Genomic DNA, 17,130 nt, shown 5'->3' with positions numbered 1-17,130 from the left:
TAACAAATGACATATTATGAGGAACAATGTTTGAACTTCTCATGAAAGAAGAATTACAGAATATTGCATAAATTCTAGAGCTTCCTGTTTGGATGGCTATCCATGCTGAAAAACCTAAGATCTCTATGTAGATGGGGTTTAGATGTTAAATTTGCCCTACTGATTTCAAATAATGAGTCTTCTGGTTACTCACCTCTTAAAGACAGGGGCGTTTTTAAAGTTAATGGCAAAAGCTAGTTTTGTAACTAATTAAATACAAACCAAACAGCATGAAAAATTCAAGGGAAACAGGAGGTTTGTATAAAAGGTACTCAATACTAAATGAAAGACAAGCATAAAGTGTTCAACAAGGAACAAAAACATCAGGAAGCAAAACATGGCTGACAGGACAAGCAATACACACTCTGCAGCACTGACCCAGTGGTATTTCTCAGATATGTGAGAAGCATTGATTGCTAAATTTTCAGAGCAGACGAGACATAAAGGATGCCAAAGCAAAATTATTCCTTTGGTGATAGGGATCTGAAAACTTTAAAATCCAACACCTGATAATCAACTCTAAGTTGTTTAAACTGCTTTAAGTTGTAGTTATAGATTTTTTTCTTTCCCAGCATCAAAAAAAAAAAAAAAAAAGACATAGGATAAAGTTTTCAGAAAAATGCTCAGGAGGATTTTACATCCAACTGAAGGAGTAATTTTTATTTAATTATTTCCAATCAATTAAAACCCATGGTAACACAAGCATGCTGGCTGTAGCAGAGTGGCACATATGGCACCCAAGTTCACAATTCTTCATGTCTCCCTCTCAGTGGTCAAGCACTAAGGCTGTGTGCATTTAGACGGATCTTCAGTGATCTCCCTAAGAGCTCAAAGACATAAAAAGGAATTCAATTTGCTGCTGGAGCCCAAGGCAGCCAAACTTGTTGCTGAAGGACAGAAAGCAGCAGCTGTGAAGAAACCTGGGATTCTGAGTCCTCTTGGTGATAGAAAGGAGTTAGAGTTCTGGACATGCATGAGGTATTCTGAATAATTTGCCTATTGACTCATTTTTTTTAGAGGAAACATATCATGGGCAGTAATATCAAGACATGTTCTCATCTTCTAATATTATAAAAAAATACATTTTTTCTACTCTTAGATTTTTCAGCCCTTTTTAAAACCAAACCCTTCTCTGTGAAAACAGCGATGCAACAATCTCCATTATAGTAAAATATACTCCAGTGCAACACAAGTTTTCCAGTGATCAGATACATTCTACTGAAAAGCCCTGCAGATGAGAGTTTTATCTATTAAATGAAGCTTTTTTTTTTACCTTGGTGTGATGTGTCCTGTGCCTGCGGTCGATGGTGACATCTCCCCTCTGCACTGGCGATGACACCTCCGAGCGGTACGTGCGCTGCGGGGAGTACCCCTGGAAACCTGCGATGGAGCCGTGCGAGGGGGACGTGGGGATGGAGTGCATGGTCTGATCAGAGATGTTGATCATGGTCTTTGGGCTGCTCAGGGTGCCGTGCCTGCTCAGGGTGCTCTGCTTGTTGTAGAACTGGCGCTGCTGCCACTCGTAGAGCTGCCACATGGTGTCATCGCGCATGGAGCGCCGCTTGTCCTCGGCACTAACGGGTCCCATGGCCCTGTCGTAGGGAGCCACGCTGCAGAGGCTTTCTGGACGTGTCTTGCTGTTCCTCGGCAGCGTCCTGTACCCCTCTGGGTACCTGGGCAGCACCTGGGCTCGATGGCTTGGCATGTTCCTTGGCAGCGTCTGGTAGGAGATGATGCTGGAACAAAAGTTTCCTTTTGTTAGCATTAATATTACGGCAATAGGGAGTTGTTTGCTGTGGGTTGGGTTTATCCAGCTCTCACCTTTTATAATACTTTGAATGCCATTTAAAAAAAGCTCAAGAAATTCAAGACAACAGTTCAAGAATCAATGATACTGACTGAATGCACTGTAGCAGCCAAAAGTGGATCCTTTCTCTCTGATTAGCACTTGCTGATATAATCCATGTTTCATCTTTTTAATAGTTTGTCAGTCTAGTACCCTACTAAATGGCAAACTTGATTTCAAATTTTGATCAAATATTGGAACTTGTCTATATGCTGGAGAGGTGAAAGTTTTTAAACCTTAAAAGTTCTACTCTGTTTCCATATGCTTTCCATATTTCCATTTGAAATATTCACTTTTTCAAAAGTTAAAAAAAAATCCTGTTTCCCTAAGAAAATCTTGATCAATTACTATGGACATTAAAAAAAAAAAAGATTCTTTTAACAGCAGTGCCTGGGAAAATTTCAGTAATTGTCTGAAGAAATTATTTTTGCAATTGTCAAGGACAAGCCATTTCGTATCAGCCACTCAATTGAAACAAAGAGCAATACATGTCTTTGTTTGATAACAATATTTTATTGCTTTTCAACTCAGATATGAATTCAAAGGCTTATTTCCTTAATTTTTTGCCCCATTAAAAGTCTGGAGTTCTACAGTCATTTAGCAACTTTCAGCATTAGTTAAAATACTAAAAAATTTTCTACACCAAGGCCTGATGCATGCCTAACTATGACAAAGCACTTCTTGTTAATTTATTTCAGAGGACAAAATCTAGGTCATAAACTTTGATTTATTCTTCCCTTATCTAAAATGCAAATGAGCTCCTCTTAAAGCCTTTTGCTACAGAGCATGCATATGATTGATGCTTGCTTACAGCCTCAAATTGGACCTGATTTAGCCATGAGAGGGCAGCAGCTTCCAGCTACACCCCACACTAATCCGAACTAAAATCCCTGCACCATGAAGCACCAGAACCTGGAGATGGTTTTGAATTAATTCAGTGCCACAAAAAAAACACATTAAAGAAATTATGTAGATCAAATGGCAAGATAAACTAGCATTATGCATGTGAGATCCTTATGGAATAACTATCAGGGAAATTGATGATGGTGAAACCCACTTAGTATTTACGATCACCTGCAACATTTTGAAGATGAAAACTGCTATAAAGAGCTTTATGTACAAAATCTGCTACAGTTCCTGAAGCTTTTCAAGAATTACTGAAGAATTACTCCCACTTTGTATTGGACAGCTTCCCATTCTTGCAAAAAAATTACAAAAAGGGAAAAGGGATTCTAAGTCCTAGTCTTCTGTTGCCAAATCTGCTTAAATACCTCCAAATTTCTTTAGTAACATACCATTAATGATAAGGCTTTTGTCCATCTCCATATTTAAAACTAAACAAACAAGATGCTTTTGAATTCCATTTCTAACTTTCAAAATAGAATTGTAGCTATTTACCATAACAGCTACAGTAAGGCCTGACATTTTCATGAATATATTTAGTATCAAGACACACCTCACTCTCACTGAAGTTCCTCACACATTTTATGAATTAAATGGGCAGTATAATCCTGCTGGCACCTTTAAACATCCTGAACTTGCAAAAAAACTGCCTGAAGTTCTTACTGTGCAAAGACATCAATTTAAAATCTGTATGCAATTACTTGTATTCTGGAACATCTAGAAAGATAACATAATTCATCTTCAATTGGTAAACCATGAAAACTGTAAAAAGCTCAACCACCTCAATATTAAGCCTTGTTTTACATAATTCGATAAAATCAAAATAGATTCACCAATGTCCTGTTGATACTTGCAAAAATGTCATTCCAGTCAAACCCAAAACCCAACTCCAGACAGAACTGCAGCTTCCAGCTGCCCTGCACACAAGGGGAGACTGCTGCAGCTGGGTCTGAGGCTGCAAAATATTTCTGCAGTTGCCATCATAAATAGCTCCTTATAATTGCTCCCATATGAGAAGGAGTCTTCCACATGTGTTTACAGACACCTTGAGAGGCTGTCTCTTGGGTAGCAATAGTGGTTCTGGTGTCTGAGTTGGACTATTTGTGTGTCTTAAGTTGCAAATATAATATGTGGCTGGGGGTGTGCATTCTATTCTGATCTGCCAGAGGTGGGGCAGTTATCTTCTGTTCATTGGGCAGTTTTCTTGATCTCTCCCACAACCAAGCTCCAGGAGATCTCTTCTGTCCATGGCCAGTGAGTGTCCCTGCATGGCTGATCAAATTCCATCATCCCATGGGGAGATGCTGTGCCCAGGGGAGGAGCCAAACATTCCTACCTGGATACAATCTGAGCCTGGAACAGCACAGCAGCCTTTGCCCATTGCATTCCAGAGGAGCAGCTTTCTGCTGCCCTGCATTCCCAGAGGGAGCCCTGGCCCATCTCCAGCAGCCCTGGAGCTGCAGAGGAAAACTCCCCCCTTGTGCAGGATCCCTGCTCCAGCAGAGCCCACAGCTGGCACTGCAGGAGGGCTGAGCCACCATGGGATGGGGCTGTGCCACCACCCTGACACAGAGGGGGGAAGGGACTGCTCTGACTCTGGCAGTATTTTTTTTTTTTTTGTTTGCATTTATAATTAATTTTTTTTTGTATTTTAATTTTCCTAGTAAAGAAGTTTTATTCCTACTCCGGTATCCTTGCCTGAGAGCCCCTTAATTTCAAAATTATAATAATTCGGAGGGAGGGGGTTTACATTTTCAATTTCAAGGGAGGCTCCTGCTTTCCTTAGGAGACGCCTGGCTTTCAAACCAACACACTGGGAAAGCAACTTTGCTGCTAGGCCTTTAGGGGCTCAGTGCTGCAACACTGTGAATATCCTGAGATTGAAACCTCAGAACAGCCCCTCACCCTAATGAACACAAATACCAGCTGGCCCCAAATACAGGACTTCCATGTAAGAATCAAGAAAGGGTGGCAAAGTGAAGATGGAAACCTGGAGTTTCATTGCAGGCATTTATTATTTTGGATGAGTTTTATATAGGCAAGGCAGGAGAGACAAGCTCACATAGTGGGGTAGCAGCAACAAAAAACATCCCTTAGTACCAAACAACCCTTCTGTATTTTTTCAAATTTGTGAAAGACCACTCAAGTGAACTACTTTTGTGAAAAACATATTTTTTTAACAACTGACTTTTGCAAAATTCACTAAAATGATACCGAAGTGGAATGTGTTTATTTTTTATTCAAACCACATTTATTTTTGTTTTTAAAAAAGTTTGCCTTCCTTATGGCAGCAGTTTATTCATGCAGCTTTTGCCAAACTACATGTCTAGATCCATAGACACAACAGACAGCAGCTTCAAGAAGTAAAATCTACATTGCTGTCATTCTCATTACTTTTTTGGGCAATCAAACCACTGAGGGGTCAGCCTGTTCCTCTAAAAAATTTGGTAGTTGTATAGTGAACATTTTTCATTCTATATTAAGGATAGCTAAGAGCTCCTCTTTTCTTTTATATATAGTCATTTAATTGAACATCTTTATTGACATCTTAGCAATTGTCCCAATTTTTTCTGCAGTCTGACACAGCAGAGATACTGAGTTGGGTCCTCCATGATTTCTGTAATGCAGACACAATAATACAGATGCACTGGAAAGCAGCTTGGTGAAGAGTCAGCAACTTTCCCCCATTAAGTAAAGACTACTTTTTCCAAAAATTCTAGTTATGAGTTTTATAGGTCTAAAACAGCCTTAGGATCCTCTCACTCCAACCTTAAGCTTTAGCATAAACCAGAGCTTTTTTTCTACTCTCATTCACCAACTTTGATTCTACTTAAATTTCTGTCTCCAGCCAGAAACTGGCAACCTGAACAAAAATAAAATTTTAAATTTGAATGAAGCCCCATTTAAAAGACACCGCTATATACATTAGAAATTTGGATCATTATTCAAGGCTGTTTCCATGCAAAGCAAAAAAGATAGCTCAAGGCAAATTCTCCTTCAGTTAGCTACTTTTTTTTAGAACTGCTTTTGAAAGCATTTATATTATCACCCTTATCTAGGCAAACAAGTGTTGCTATACTCAGGAATAAAATATTGTTAATTAGTAACATATTGTTAATAGCACTTCCCTCTATTTGATCCTCACTATGAAATCAGTTTTAGGGTTTTTATACTTGCTCGGAACTGAAAAATAGCACATCTATTCTAGTTTCTTCTGTTTGGTCTCAAGTTTTAAAGTCCAATTAAAAAAAATTAACTGCATCAAAGAGCCTTATGAGTTCTCATTATGCAAGTTTGAATAATAAGATTAATGTCAGGGTGTGCAAGTCCCTGTCTGTATTACAAGTTCAAAATTGATCAAACTACTTATGATGAGTATTTCATGAAACACCACATTAACAATTCCTAATTATATGTAATGAAAGGCTAAAAGGAGTGAGGAAATCTTCAACCTTGGCAAGTGGAAGCCAAGTTCATGGAAATGTTTCAAGATTTTGCAAAACCTGAGAAGCCCCCAGGTACATATCCCTAAATTCGTGGGGGAAACACATTTTCTGAACTTGGTTTATCTTAAGCTCTGCTCTGTCATCCATCTATACACAAAATCCTTAATTTCCAGCCCTTCAAAGTATCTCCTGTGATAGCATCTCCATACTTCCTATCAAATGTAATATTAAATACCTTTTGCATTTTCCTGGTGGAGCTGCTTGTCTGTAAGGCAGCCTGGAAGCAACGTCCCTCCACTTCTGTCAGAGAAATTGCTATTGGCATGACATTCAATATTGCCAATCATTCACACATCATTTTAAAGCTTCATGAATAAGTACTAGAGCTCAATATTATAACTGGCTGATAGCTAATTTCATGAGAAGAGATGCTGTAAACATCAAGTTAGATTCTGTGTCTTAGTTTTAGATAAATCTTCTCTCTCTCTTCATATAAAGCTGGTTTAAAGTTTAAAAAAAATATTCCTGGGAGCTTTTAAAGAATTTCAAATAAAATATTATTACAAGAACTTGCGAGCAAAAAATGTAGAAGAGAGGACAATTTCAAAAACAGATTTTTATGACTGATGACATATTTTCCCTGCTAGGACAGGGAAATTTCTAACAACCAAAAAGGGTTTCCAGCCATTTTTATTTATTGAGTTATTAATGTACTTTAGTTTATTAATAACCATTCAAATTCTAATAAAAGAAACTTCCATACATTTGTTCTGAGAAGTCCTCAAATGCAGAAGTGAGGGCAATTTCACGAAGAGATTTTAAGACGAAAAAGAATTTTTGTGAGTGATGACATCTCCTCCTTGCTAGGGCAGGGAAATTTCTCACACTAAAAAAGGGTTTATGGCCATTTTTATTTATTATTACTATACTTTAGTTTATTAATAGCTATTCAAATTCTAATAAAAAACTCTCATACAACTGTTATGAGAAGTCACCCGGACATTTCTTAGAGAATGAAGAATGCGATTATAAAATATAGATCCAGAACTAAAGAAATTAACCAGGGTACAAATGTATTATTTACTAGAAAGTCTGAAAATAAAATTACCCAGAACTCACCCTCTTGTTTCCTCCTCTTGTCCTTTCCCCCTCTGGATTTTAATCCACTGCTCCAGCTGCAGCATGGAATTGGTTCTCTGCATGACCCGCTCGGAGTCCGCATTGTGATGGGCTCCATCCCCAACATCTGCCAGCACAACTCCCATAGATTTACTCTCAGATCCATTCAAGTGGACAGGCCTGAAGTGCCCACCTGGAATTGTGCTTATGGGCAAAGTCCTGTACTCGGATCCCAAAGGGTTCAGCTTCACACTGTTGATTTTTGTCAATGGTCTGTCTTGCCCGACTTTCTGGAATCCATATTTTTCAGCTTCCAAAGCTTTCTTCTCCTCGTTTTTGTTCACTTCCCTGTTTTTCTGGTTGTTTTGTGCCTCTGGCTTAATTAGCACCCGATGGTTTGAAATGTTATTTACCTCCCGAGGCGATGTATTTTCAACAGTGAACTTTTCTATTCTGGAAGGGAACACATGACAAGTTATAATACCAAAAAAATGTTCCTTACAAATAGTAATAGAAAATTTGAAGTTATTTCAGTGAACCCCTGACCATATATTTTACAACAATATCTTGACTTTGAGAGAAAAACCCAGGACATTTTCACAATGACCAAGCAGAGGTTGGGGGGTTTTGTTACTGCTGTTTTGGTGTTCTTTTTCTTTTGTTTTTAATTTTGTTTGGGGATTTGTGGTAGTGCTTGATGGGTTTTGTTTTTGGTTGGTTGATTTGGGGTTTTCCTGGTTGGCAAGTGTGAGTATTGTTTTCTTCTACACTTTTCTCTTCATTTGCTGTTTTAAAAACAATTATAACAGGAGGTCATTTATTAAAAATTCACAACAGTCAAATTCACCCCCTAGAAAACATGTGCACAACAGGAAATAAAGCCAGAGCCAGAAAAAAGTAGATGCTCAGCTCCTGGAGGGCTGAAAATTCACAGGATGAAAATACTCAGTGGCTCTCCAATAGCTACAGCTTCCAAATGTGAACAGCCTGAAATTCAGATGGTTTTCAAAGTCAGCTTGTAATTCACAATACTGCTGAATTTAGCATATAATGAGCTCCTTTCAAGAAAGCAAATGACTTTTCATGGTCACTGGTATCAATTAGGTTTCTCTGGTGTGTTATCACTTTGGCTGGCACACATTTTGCAGAAAATGACTGTGGCTTTTTCCAATTTTAAGGGGGAAAATAGCTGCTGACTTAAGGAACTGTACCACAGAAATAATGATATTTTTGGAATTGCTACTGCTTTACAGTATTTACACAAGCACTCAATGTGTGCAGTTCTATTAGTGATCTTCTTTCTAAAATTTCAAAATGTCAAGAGGCTCTATCTTTTGCCATACTAGGAGGACCAGAATTTCAATTCCAGCTCAAAAATGACTTTTGGGTTTAGTTCACTAGAGAAATAACCCCACCACTTTAAAATGCTTTTCTCTGCATTTTTTGCTATGGGAGGAAAGAAGAGGAAGAGATATAATTTCTTAAGATTACACCTCTGTATAAAACCAAACTAAGAACAACACTTTATTTTAAGAGGATGTTGAATTAACTTTTTGTTTTGTTTTGCATCTTTTTTTTAAAAAATGCATTATTCATCCTTATAACTGCATCCAGTTCAAGTGTCTGTAAAAAGGCCATCACACACACAACTTACCAGGAGCACAAGAAGACTGACTACACACACAGCTGTAAGCATTATTGCTTACCCCATCATGAAAAAAAGCCATTTATTTTTCCCCCCCAAGATCTTAAATCACTCCCAAGACCAAACATTTGTGCCTAGGTTCCTTCTCAAGGTTATGGAAAAGGAAAGGACCACCTCCTCACTCCCTCAAAACTGTACTACCCCAGTGTTCTACCAGAAACCAAAGGATTTCCCAACAGGAATGTGAATTAAAAACTCCATTTCCCACAATTATCAAGTAAAAAAAGGGTGTTAAGATTTCAGTTTTCAGCCAGCACTCTGGAGTTTACAAATGAATATAAAGACTACCTTGGCAAATAATCCTGAATGTGGGCATTAATATTTGTAGTGTGTCTCAATAGCACCACCTACCCCATTATATAACATAAAACTTACTATAAATCTTTCTCAGGTGGCTTTAGAGCAGAGGAAAAGGTGGAAAATCCATGCTGGAGAGGGAGAGTGGCATCTCTAGGACACTCAACAAATAAGTGGCAAAGTCAGGCCTTGGCACTGTGCTCAATTCACACTCTCATACTTTCCACTGTGTTTTAATTAAAAACCAGCAACTCCCAAAATCACAGAATTGTTTTTCCATGCAGCCTCATGTTGTATCCCTCATTACTATGGTTATACAGAGCCAAACATTTGTATTTTATACTCCTTGGGATGGTGTAGAGCCTGCAGGACTGACATTCAAACAGCCTGCTGGGCTCTCTCAACTTGGTGGAACCAAATCAGTCAATTCTGAGTGAGCAAGGGATCCCTTTCCACACTGAAGGATCCATATGGGGAAAAATTATCAGAAACAAATGTAAAAAACATAAATCCATATGTATATTTGGCTCCATATTTATAGCTAGCTCTCAAAGACATATTCAACAAAGCTGGCAGGCTGTTTGAGGATGGGATAGGGATAGAGGAAGAGAATGAGCATTGAACATGGGTCTTTCAGCATATGCTGAATGCAATTTATGTATTTCTGCCACAAAAATGGAATCATATGTACAATATGCAGTACAGGAGAAGTACTATTTTATGCTGGTTTATATAAAGAAATAATTCTGAAAGGGTTGGAGAGAGGGGAGCATGTGATTAATGATCAGATGGACAGGAGGGCTGTGATTTAACAAAGCTAGGCAGAGGCATTTGAAAAGGAAAAGCCATTTTTTCCAAGCACACTGACGTCAGTCAGCCCCCACTGTGGATGTCTCTATGCTAACAAGTGCTTTTTTGGCAGCCTAGCTTATGCTGTTCAGGGAAAGTAACTACCCCAGGAGGGAAAAAAGCAATCTTTTCTTAGTACATGCTGCATCACTAAGAAGAAACAAAGGCTGCAGCACACAAGGTGACAGTGAAAGGACAAAAAAATGGCACTCAAACCTGTGAGAGCAGAGAATCAGCATTTAGGGTAAAATGGTAAATCACTGTGCTGGTGGACACTACCATCTACAAACACAAGCAAGCACCCAGAGAGGGGGTTTGAGATCATATTTTGAGTCATAAGCTTCAATAGCTCCTCACTGACTAAAGTGCTTGCTTTAATTATTTTAATAGGTCTCTCAGTACATTATTAAACTTGAATGTACTATCTAGGTAAAATCAAAACTGTTTAGAAAGGAGTAATTACAGTTCAGTCAATAGGGCCAAATACTGTTTGTCCTTCCCTGCAGCTAAACATCAGAAGGGAACATTTCTGCTGCTAATAAAGACCAGTTCTAAAAGAAATGGGTACATTTTTACTTTCTCACTTCAGTATCTCATTTGTGGTTAATGTGGCTAACTATGTGTGGGAAATAAGAGTAGTTTATAAAAAACTTAGCAACACCCCTCCCACTAACTTAATGTTTTAAATATTCCTTTTATCTTTATCCTCTCCAAGGAACTCACCTCTGCAGAAAAACAGACACAAAAAAGTGTGCTAAAATTATTTAAAAGATCTGGTTTAACAGTTGGATTTGATTTCCAGAGTACCCTAAGCAGTGAAGTGTCTTGATTTCTAGGTTTAAAGAATTATACTGTAAAAAGCTCCTGAATTATCATTGGGCATTTTATATGAACAGGAATTAAAAGTGGCCCAACATTAGTTTACATGAATATTTAAGGAAGCAAGTTCTTAATTACTCATTTATTGTATTGCAAGTATCCAGTCTGTTAAAGAAAACTGTATTCAGTGCAACGTCAGAACCTCTAAAAAAACAGAGCTCAGTAACAAAAGCACTGCCAAATTTGACTGAACCAGAACCATTTATGCTTAAGCTCCATCTATGCCAAACTTCAGGTTACTTAGAGATGAGGTAATAAGACACTTAATACTTAACAGATTTTTACAGGGAAGGAACAGTATTTCTTCTACATAAGATCATATCCTGCTATGTTTCATTTTAAGAACTTAAAAAACAGCCAAAAGATGGATTCTTTAGAAAACATATGTCTTAAGGGTTTTCTTCCTTATTATAGCTAACAGATTTTTAACTTTTTTGAGACTTGGTCTTGAAATCTATTTTCTCTGAAGTAATTATTTCAAGGCTACGAATAAAGTTCTCAAAGAGGTCACATCTTCTTCTATTTCATTCTGAGGTTTCTTGCTTAATCAAAACAACAAGATGGTATTATATAAGTTGCTTTTCTGACAACTGTTTGGCTGCTGGCAAGCCTGTTCTCCCTGTGATATCCAGGCAGATACATATTCACAGTATTGCAAATATCAAATGAAGGTCATTTCACCAGTTCAGAAAAAGATTGAGAATGACCCCCTTCAGTTTTGTTCCTCCACTGTTTATACAATTGATATGTGATTTTTGGTTGAAGGGAAGTGGGTTTGATTTGGTTTAATAATTTCTCCATATGTAAATTACTATTGTATCTGCAATACAAACCAAATTTTTCAGATAAAGTTCATTACTTCTAGACTTCTCTGGAAACTGTGTCTATGAGATTTTTCTATTACTTTTTTAAACTCGGAGTTCCTCAGCATTGCTGACTTTATTTAGCTCCAGGGTAGCAGGAACTAAGGGAGTGGAGAACAGATCAAGCGACAGCAGCCATCAGCAATAACTTCTGTGCTGTCAATAACGAGGAGCTTTTAAACTTTCAATTGATGAGGTTTCCATTACAGATGCCAGTGAGCTGACCCTAGGGACCACATTCTGAGAGCAAATGACTCTCACTGGAGAGACAGCAGCAGACAGGGCTCAGTCTCTGAGAGCACAAAGCTTCTGGCTGTAATTTGCTTTTCACTGTCAACACACGGGCACAGGAAGGTGAGGCTCCAGACCAGGTAAGCATAAATTTAGTGACAGCTTAATGATGAACAAGAATGGCTCCCCACAGGTTGCCCACAGGTACAAGTGGTTAATTTAGCCACAAACTCCAGCTGTGAATTTGAGGACTGTGACAGCTATAAGCCCAAGGCTGCCACCAGTTGAGCTGCTGTTGCTATTCAGTCAGGAGGGCAGGGAAGTCAAACATGCCTGCACACAGAACTTGTCACTGCACTTCTTCTGATTCCACTGGCTAGAGGGATAGTTCATTTTTTTTTTCTTCTAGCTCCTGACAACCAATATTCAGAAATGAACTTAAGATTATTTTTGCTACTTCAAAATTTTATCCAACACTGTCCAGTTACTAAGGGGTCTTCAATATAAGGAGAAATCACTTCAGCCAATTTACATTCTATTTTAAAGACCAGTCTTTCATTAAACAAATCAAACTAAGCAAGAGAAACAACACTGTCCCACTGCTTTGTCAACCCACACTACCTTTTAACAGGCTCTGTTTGCACAAGTGCTGCATCTATCATGGCTTTCATCCACAACTCCATTTCCTTCCCTGTATCTGTGCAGAAATAATAGGTCCTCATGTTTGGATGAGCTGCCTGATTGGAAATGACATGGTCATTGCAATAAAAATGTAAGATTCTGTAAAAGAAGAGAGGCAAATATTGTTACTGCATATTCACTCTAATGCTTTATCTGAGAAGATTTCTTCAAATAATATGCTCAAAAAAAAAAAATCAAAAGGAACACTACAGTGTTTCTTCGTCACTGCATTCATATTTTCCAAATAACTGCCTATAATTTTCAATCGTAGCTGCTTCTTCATTAATACATTAAACAAAAAGCCCTTAAATTTCTTCAATCTACTAAAAGTGATATTGAGCATTCATTAATGTAGATTAATATAATTCATATAAATAAAATTTTAGCATAGAATTTGGCAGTCTGAATGATACAGTAAGTTTTAATTTGTACTTACCATAGTAAATAAATGATGTCTTGGTTTAGGAGACCAAACAAAGTGCCAAAAGGAGCTCATAAAACAACAATAAAAAAAAGTCAGGACAAAATGCTTAGTAATTTATATCATGATTTAAGATTGTCACGAAACACTACTAAGAGTGATTAATGTAATATTGTGATTTAAGTGATAATAAGTTCTTATTTTTATTTATGTGCAAAGATACTTTATATTAAATAACGAATGAACTTTCATTAGTGGGATAAATTCAGCTGCAGATGCTGGTTCATAATTCTAAATGATGATTCACCACACAGGATTTAAGAGCCATGAACTACCAAAAAAAAAAAACCAAACAAAAAAACAAAACAAAAAAAACCTGCTACTAAGTCATATCCATCCATTTCCCCATTCTAGTAGTTCTGTCTATGTTTACATCAGGCTAAGCACCTGAAACTTTTACTACTCTATTATGCAAAAATCAGTCTCAGAAGTTGTTTGTCAGTAAATTCAAATGCTAATAAAAGAAACTTCCACACATCTGTTCTGAGAAGTCCTCAAATGCAGAAGAGAGGGCAATTTCAAGAATAGATTTTAAGAAGAAAAAGAATTTTTATGAGCGATGACACCTTCTCCCTGCTAGGGGAGGGAAATTTCTAACACCCAAAAAGAGTTTATGGCCATTTTTATTTATTATTAATATACTTTAGTTTATTAATAACTATTCAAATTCTAATAAAAGGAACTTTCATAAATCTGTTCTGAGAAGTCACCCCGGCATTTCTTACAGAGAAAGCAGAATGTGATTATATAATATAGATCCAGAACTAAAGAAACGAACCAGGGTACAAATGTATTCTTTACTAATTTACTATGTATTATTTACTAATTTACTATTAACAACTCAATAAAATGAGCTTTTGTGACCAGGCTCTTGTGCTTTCAGACACAAAATCAGATGGCAAAGCTGCTCCCCTCACCTTGAAGGCGAATTTGCGGTTGATGTGGTCCTCAGCTGACAGCACAGATATCTGGAAACTGGGCAGAAGTATGCTCCCCAGGATTCCTTCCTCCTTCTCATCTGGGGGTGCACACTGGTATTAGAAAATGGCCCTTGGACACACAACATTTTGTTCCTTGGACACAAAACATTGCATTCTGACACTTCATGAAACTCCTTCAGCCACACAGGAGCATGAGCAGGAAGTTTAGCTCAGAGAAGAAGCATTAAGAACCAGAAATCCAGATTAACTGTGAAGAGCTGATGGAAGTCAAGCCCCTGATTCAGTGACAAAGAACCAGAATTGTCAGAACCCAGGACATCCCTCTGGCTGCCCTGGATGGCTCAAGCCCCTGGCAAGGAGCTCAAAGACCTTGGCACAAAGACACCTGTGCCTTCAATTTTAACCCATGGAAACAATTACCAACTTTATGTGAAGAGTTACAAGCCACCAGAGTTTAAGTAGAATGATTGTTACAAGGTGGAAAAGTAGAATTTTGGGTTTTTAGAATGGGGGTTCAGAAGCCAAGACGGAACGATTTGGGTGCGCCTTGTTCTTCCTCTTTCTTCTTCTTGTCCTCTATCTTCTGCTGTGATGGTGACACTTCTGGATTGGTTTAGAGCAGAGACAGACTGTCTAACATAGGTGATAGGGATTGGAAAGTTATTGTAAATAAAGTACACGTAGTTCTTAGTATGAAAAGATAACACCACCCCAAGGGCGGTCACTGCGCCACAAACCAACCTGCTGGACAGACCTCAGCAGGTCAGAGAAAGAATATGTTAGATAAGAGAAAATAAACAACCTTGAAAACCAGAGCTGAGGAATCCTGACTATTTCTTTGATTGCTGGGCTGGGAAAAAGAGACTTTCTAACACCTCGGGGTCATCTCGACCACAGAGACCCCGAGACAGAACAGCACACATCTACTGCCTGCTCACTAAAAACACCTCTGACAGCACAAGTGCTTAGAAGCACTGCTTGTGACTGCTGGCGTTTTAGAGAAAATGTGCACATTCTTCTTCTGATCTCAGGCATATTATGCTACATAATCCCCATTATAATATTTAATTATGAATTATCATTATAATTCCCACAAAGAGTTTACACTCAATTACATTCCATTTGTAAGAATGCACACATTTCAGATAATTTGTAAAAAAAAAGCTCTCCCCCAAAACAAATACCCTTTTCCCAGAGCCTTGTTTTACATAAAATTTTAGATCAACAGATCATAATAAAAAAATGACATTTTAATTGAAAGCCACAACCAGCTTTTAAATCCAATTATACTTTATTAAAGGAATAATTGGATGCATTTCATAGTCTCTCTTAATTGTATTTCATGAACAGAACTTCTATTCACAATCACTATCTTAGAGACTGTCCCCCATAAAACTTCTCTTAGTTGAATACCCACAAAAAAATCTATGAAATTAAGATGAAAACAGGCATTGCAAAATTTCAATTAAAAATTAACAATTACAATTAAAATACACTTAAACAGCACACCAGAGCTATTGCTTATGTGTAGACTTAAAAATCTTTTCCAGGTTCTCATTTACTCCTAGATTTTGAAAAGCCAAACCTTCATTTAAGTTATTTCTATGGGAAAAGGTGTGCCCAGCCACTTTAGTATCCCATGACAGATTAGATGTAAAAACTGTGCTTTTTGGGATAGTTGTTTAATTGCAGAGCTGAGCATAAATTCATTCCTATGATAAGGCAGAAAAGAAATGGAGTGGATTTACTTCCAGCAACTCAGCAGTACCTTTAAATATGAATGAAACCATCCCATCCTTCCCTTCAAATATTGACTCCTTGCCAGCCACACACAAAAATGTGCCCTGTCCCCAAATCCATATTGGGCAAACATTGGGGTTTACTTTATTTGGACTTCTGTTTGGGGGAAAAGTTCTCTTTTCCTAGATCATATTTTGACTGATGACTGAGTAAACCCCCCAACTAGTACCACATAACAGCATTCAGCATTTTTGTTCCATTGAACAGCTGCATGTCTGGAGCACTTTGGTCTTTGTTAAAGACATGCTGCCACATTCCAGTTCCAGATTTTAAAAATCTGTTCCCAATCATGTTTGCTTTTATCTACACATCCCACTGCCCCATATTATCTTTACTTGTGTGCTGTATATAAAAGTACACAAGAAAAGCAGCAAATCTTCTGTACAGTCCTAAGAACTTTTATTTGTGCCAACAACAACCTTCCAATATGAAAGTGGATGGTCCTTCATGCCTTGGGGGAACAGAAAAATAGTATTCTCTAAGCTGTGAGAAAATACTATGATGTGGATTTTTCTTTTCATCTATAAACTGGATTTCAGCTGCTAATATTCTAACACAATTCTGGGAGTTTAGTATGATTTACTAAGAAAACCAAAGAAACCCAACAACCACAACTGCACAACCACAAACAGGGTCTGTGGTTTGATCTGGGAGCAAGTGCATGACCCTCCCTTACCTATTTTTTCACTACCTGAGAATTAAGAGAAACCTAAAAGGGTTTAGAATGAAAGCTTCTTATATTTTATCAGCCACTTCTAATACATTTTGGACTACCACTGCATACATTTAATTCCAGTTTAACAGTTTTAACTATGTTCTATGGAGTGACAGTTAAAAGCCACACTTATCACAAAAACAATTTAGATTATTCTGCTTGTATTTCAGAATGTTGGGCCACGTAGAAAATAAAAATATTATAGAGATGTTTATTTTGTTGCTGGTTTTGCTTATTGCTTTTTTTGTTTTATTTTGACAAACTTCCTATGCAGTGCTTAAACTCAATTTAATCTGTTCTTAAAGCAGCTATAATGTAGCACTCTTTTTACAACT

The 17,130-nt window shown here is 37.6% G+C and overlaps 1 protein-coding gene across 16 annotated transcripts in view; it reads right to left on the bottom strand.

Moving 5' to 3' along the window:
• The window catches only part of PLEKHA5 (pleckstrin homology domain containing A5), a 159,170-nt gene that overhangs the window by 37,744 nt on the left and 104,296 nt on the right, over positions 1-17,130 (bottom strand). For all 16 annotated transcript variants that reach the window (XM_036401792.1, XM_036401793.1, XM_036401791.1 and 13 more), the window contains 4 exons: positions 14,257-14,357; positions 12,799-12,914; positions 7,354-7,806; positions 1,313-1,775 (listed from right to left, as the gene is read on the bottom strand). In XM_036401792.1, coding sequence (XP_036257685.1) covers positions 1,313-1,775; positions 7,354-7,806; positions 12,799-12,914; positions 14,257-14,357 — 1,133 coding nt within the window. The remainder of the gene's footprint in view (positions 1-1,312; positions 1,776-7,353; positions 7,807-12,798; positions 12,915-14,256; positions 14,358-17,130) is intronic.

The sequence above is a fragment of the Molothrus ater genome, chromosome 5 (genome assembly GCF_012460135.2).
Source record: "Molothrus ater isolate BHLD 08-10-18 breed brown headed cowbird chromosome 5, BPBGC_Mater_1.1, whole genome shotgun sequence".
NCBI lineage: Eukaryota > Metazoa > Chordata > Aves > Passeriformes > Icteridae > Molothrus > Molothrus ater.
Note: the sequence above shows the minus strand (reverse complement) of the source record. Positions and strands in the feature narration are given on the sequence as shown.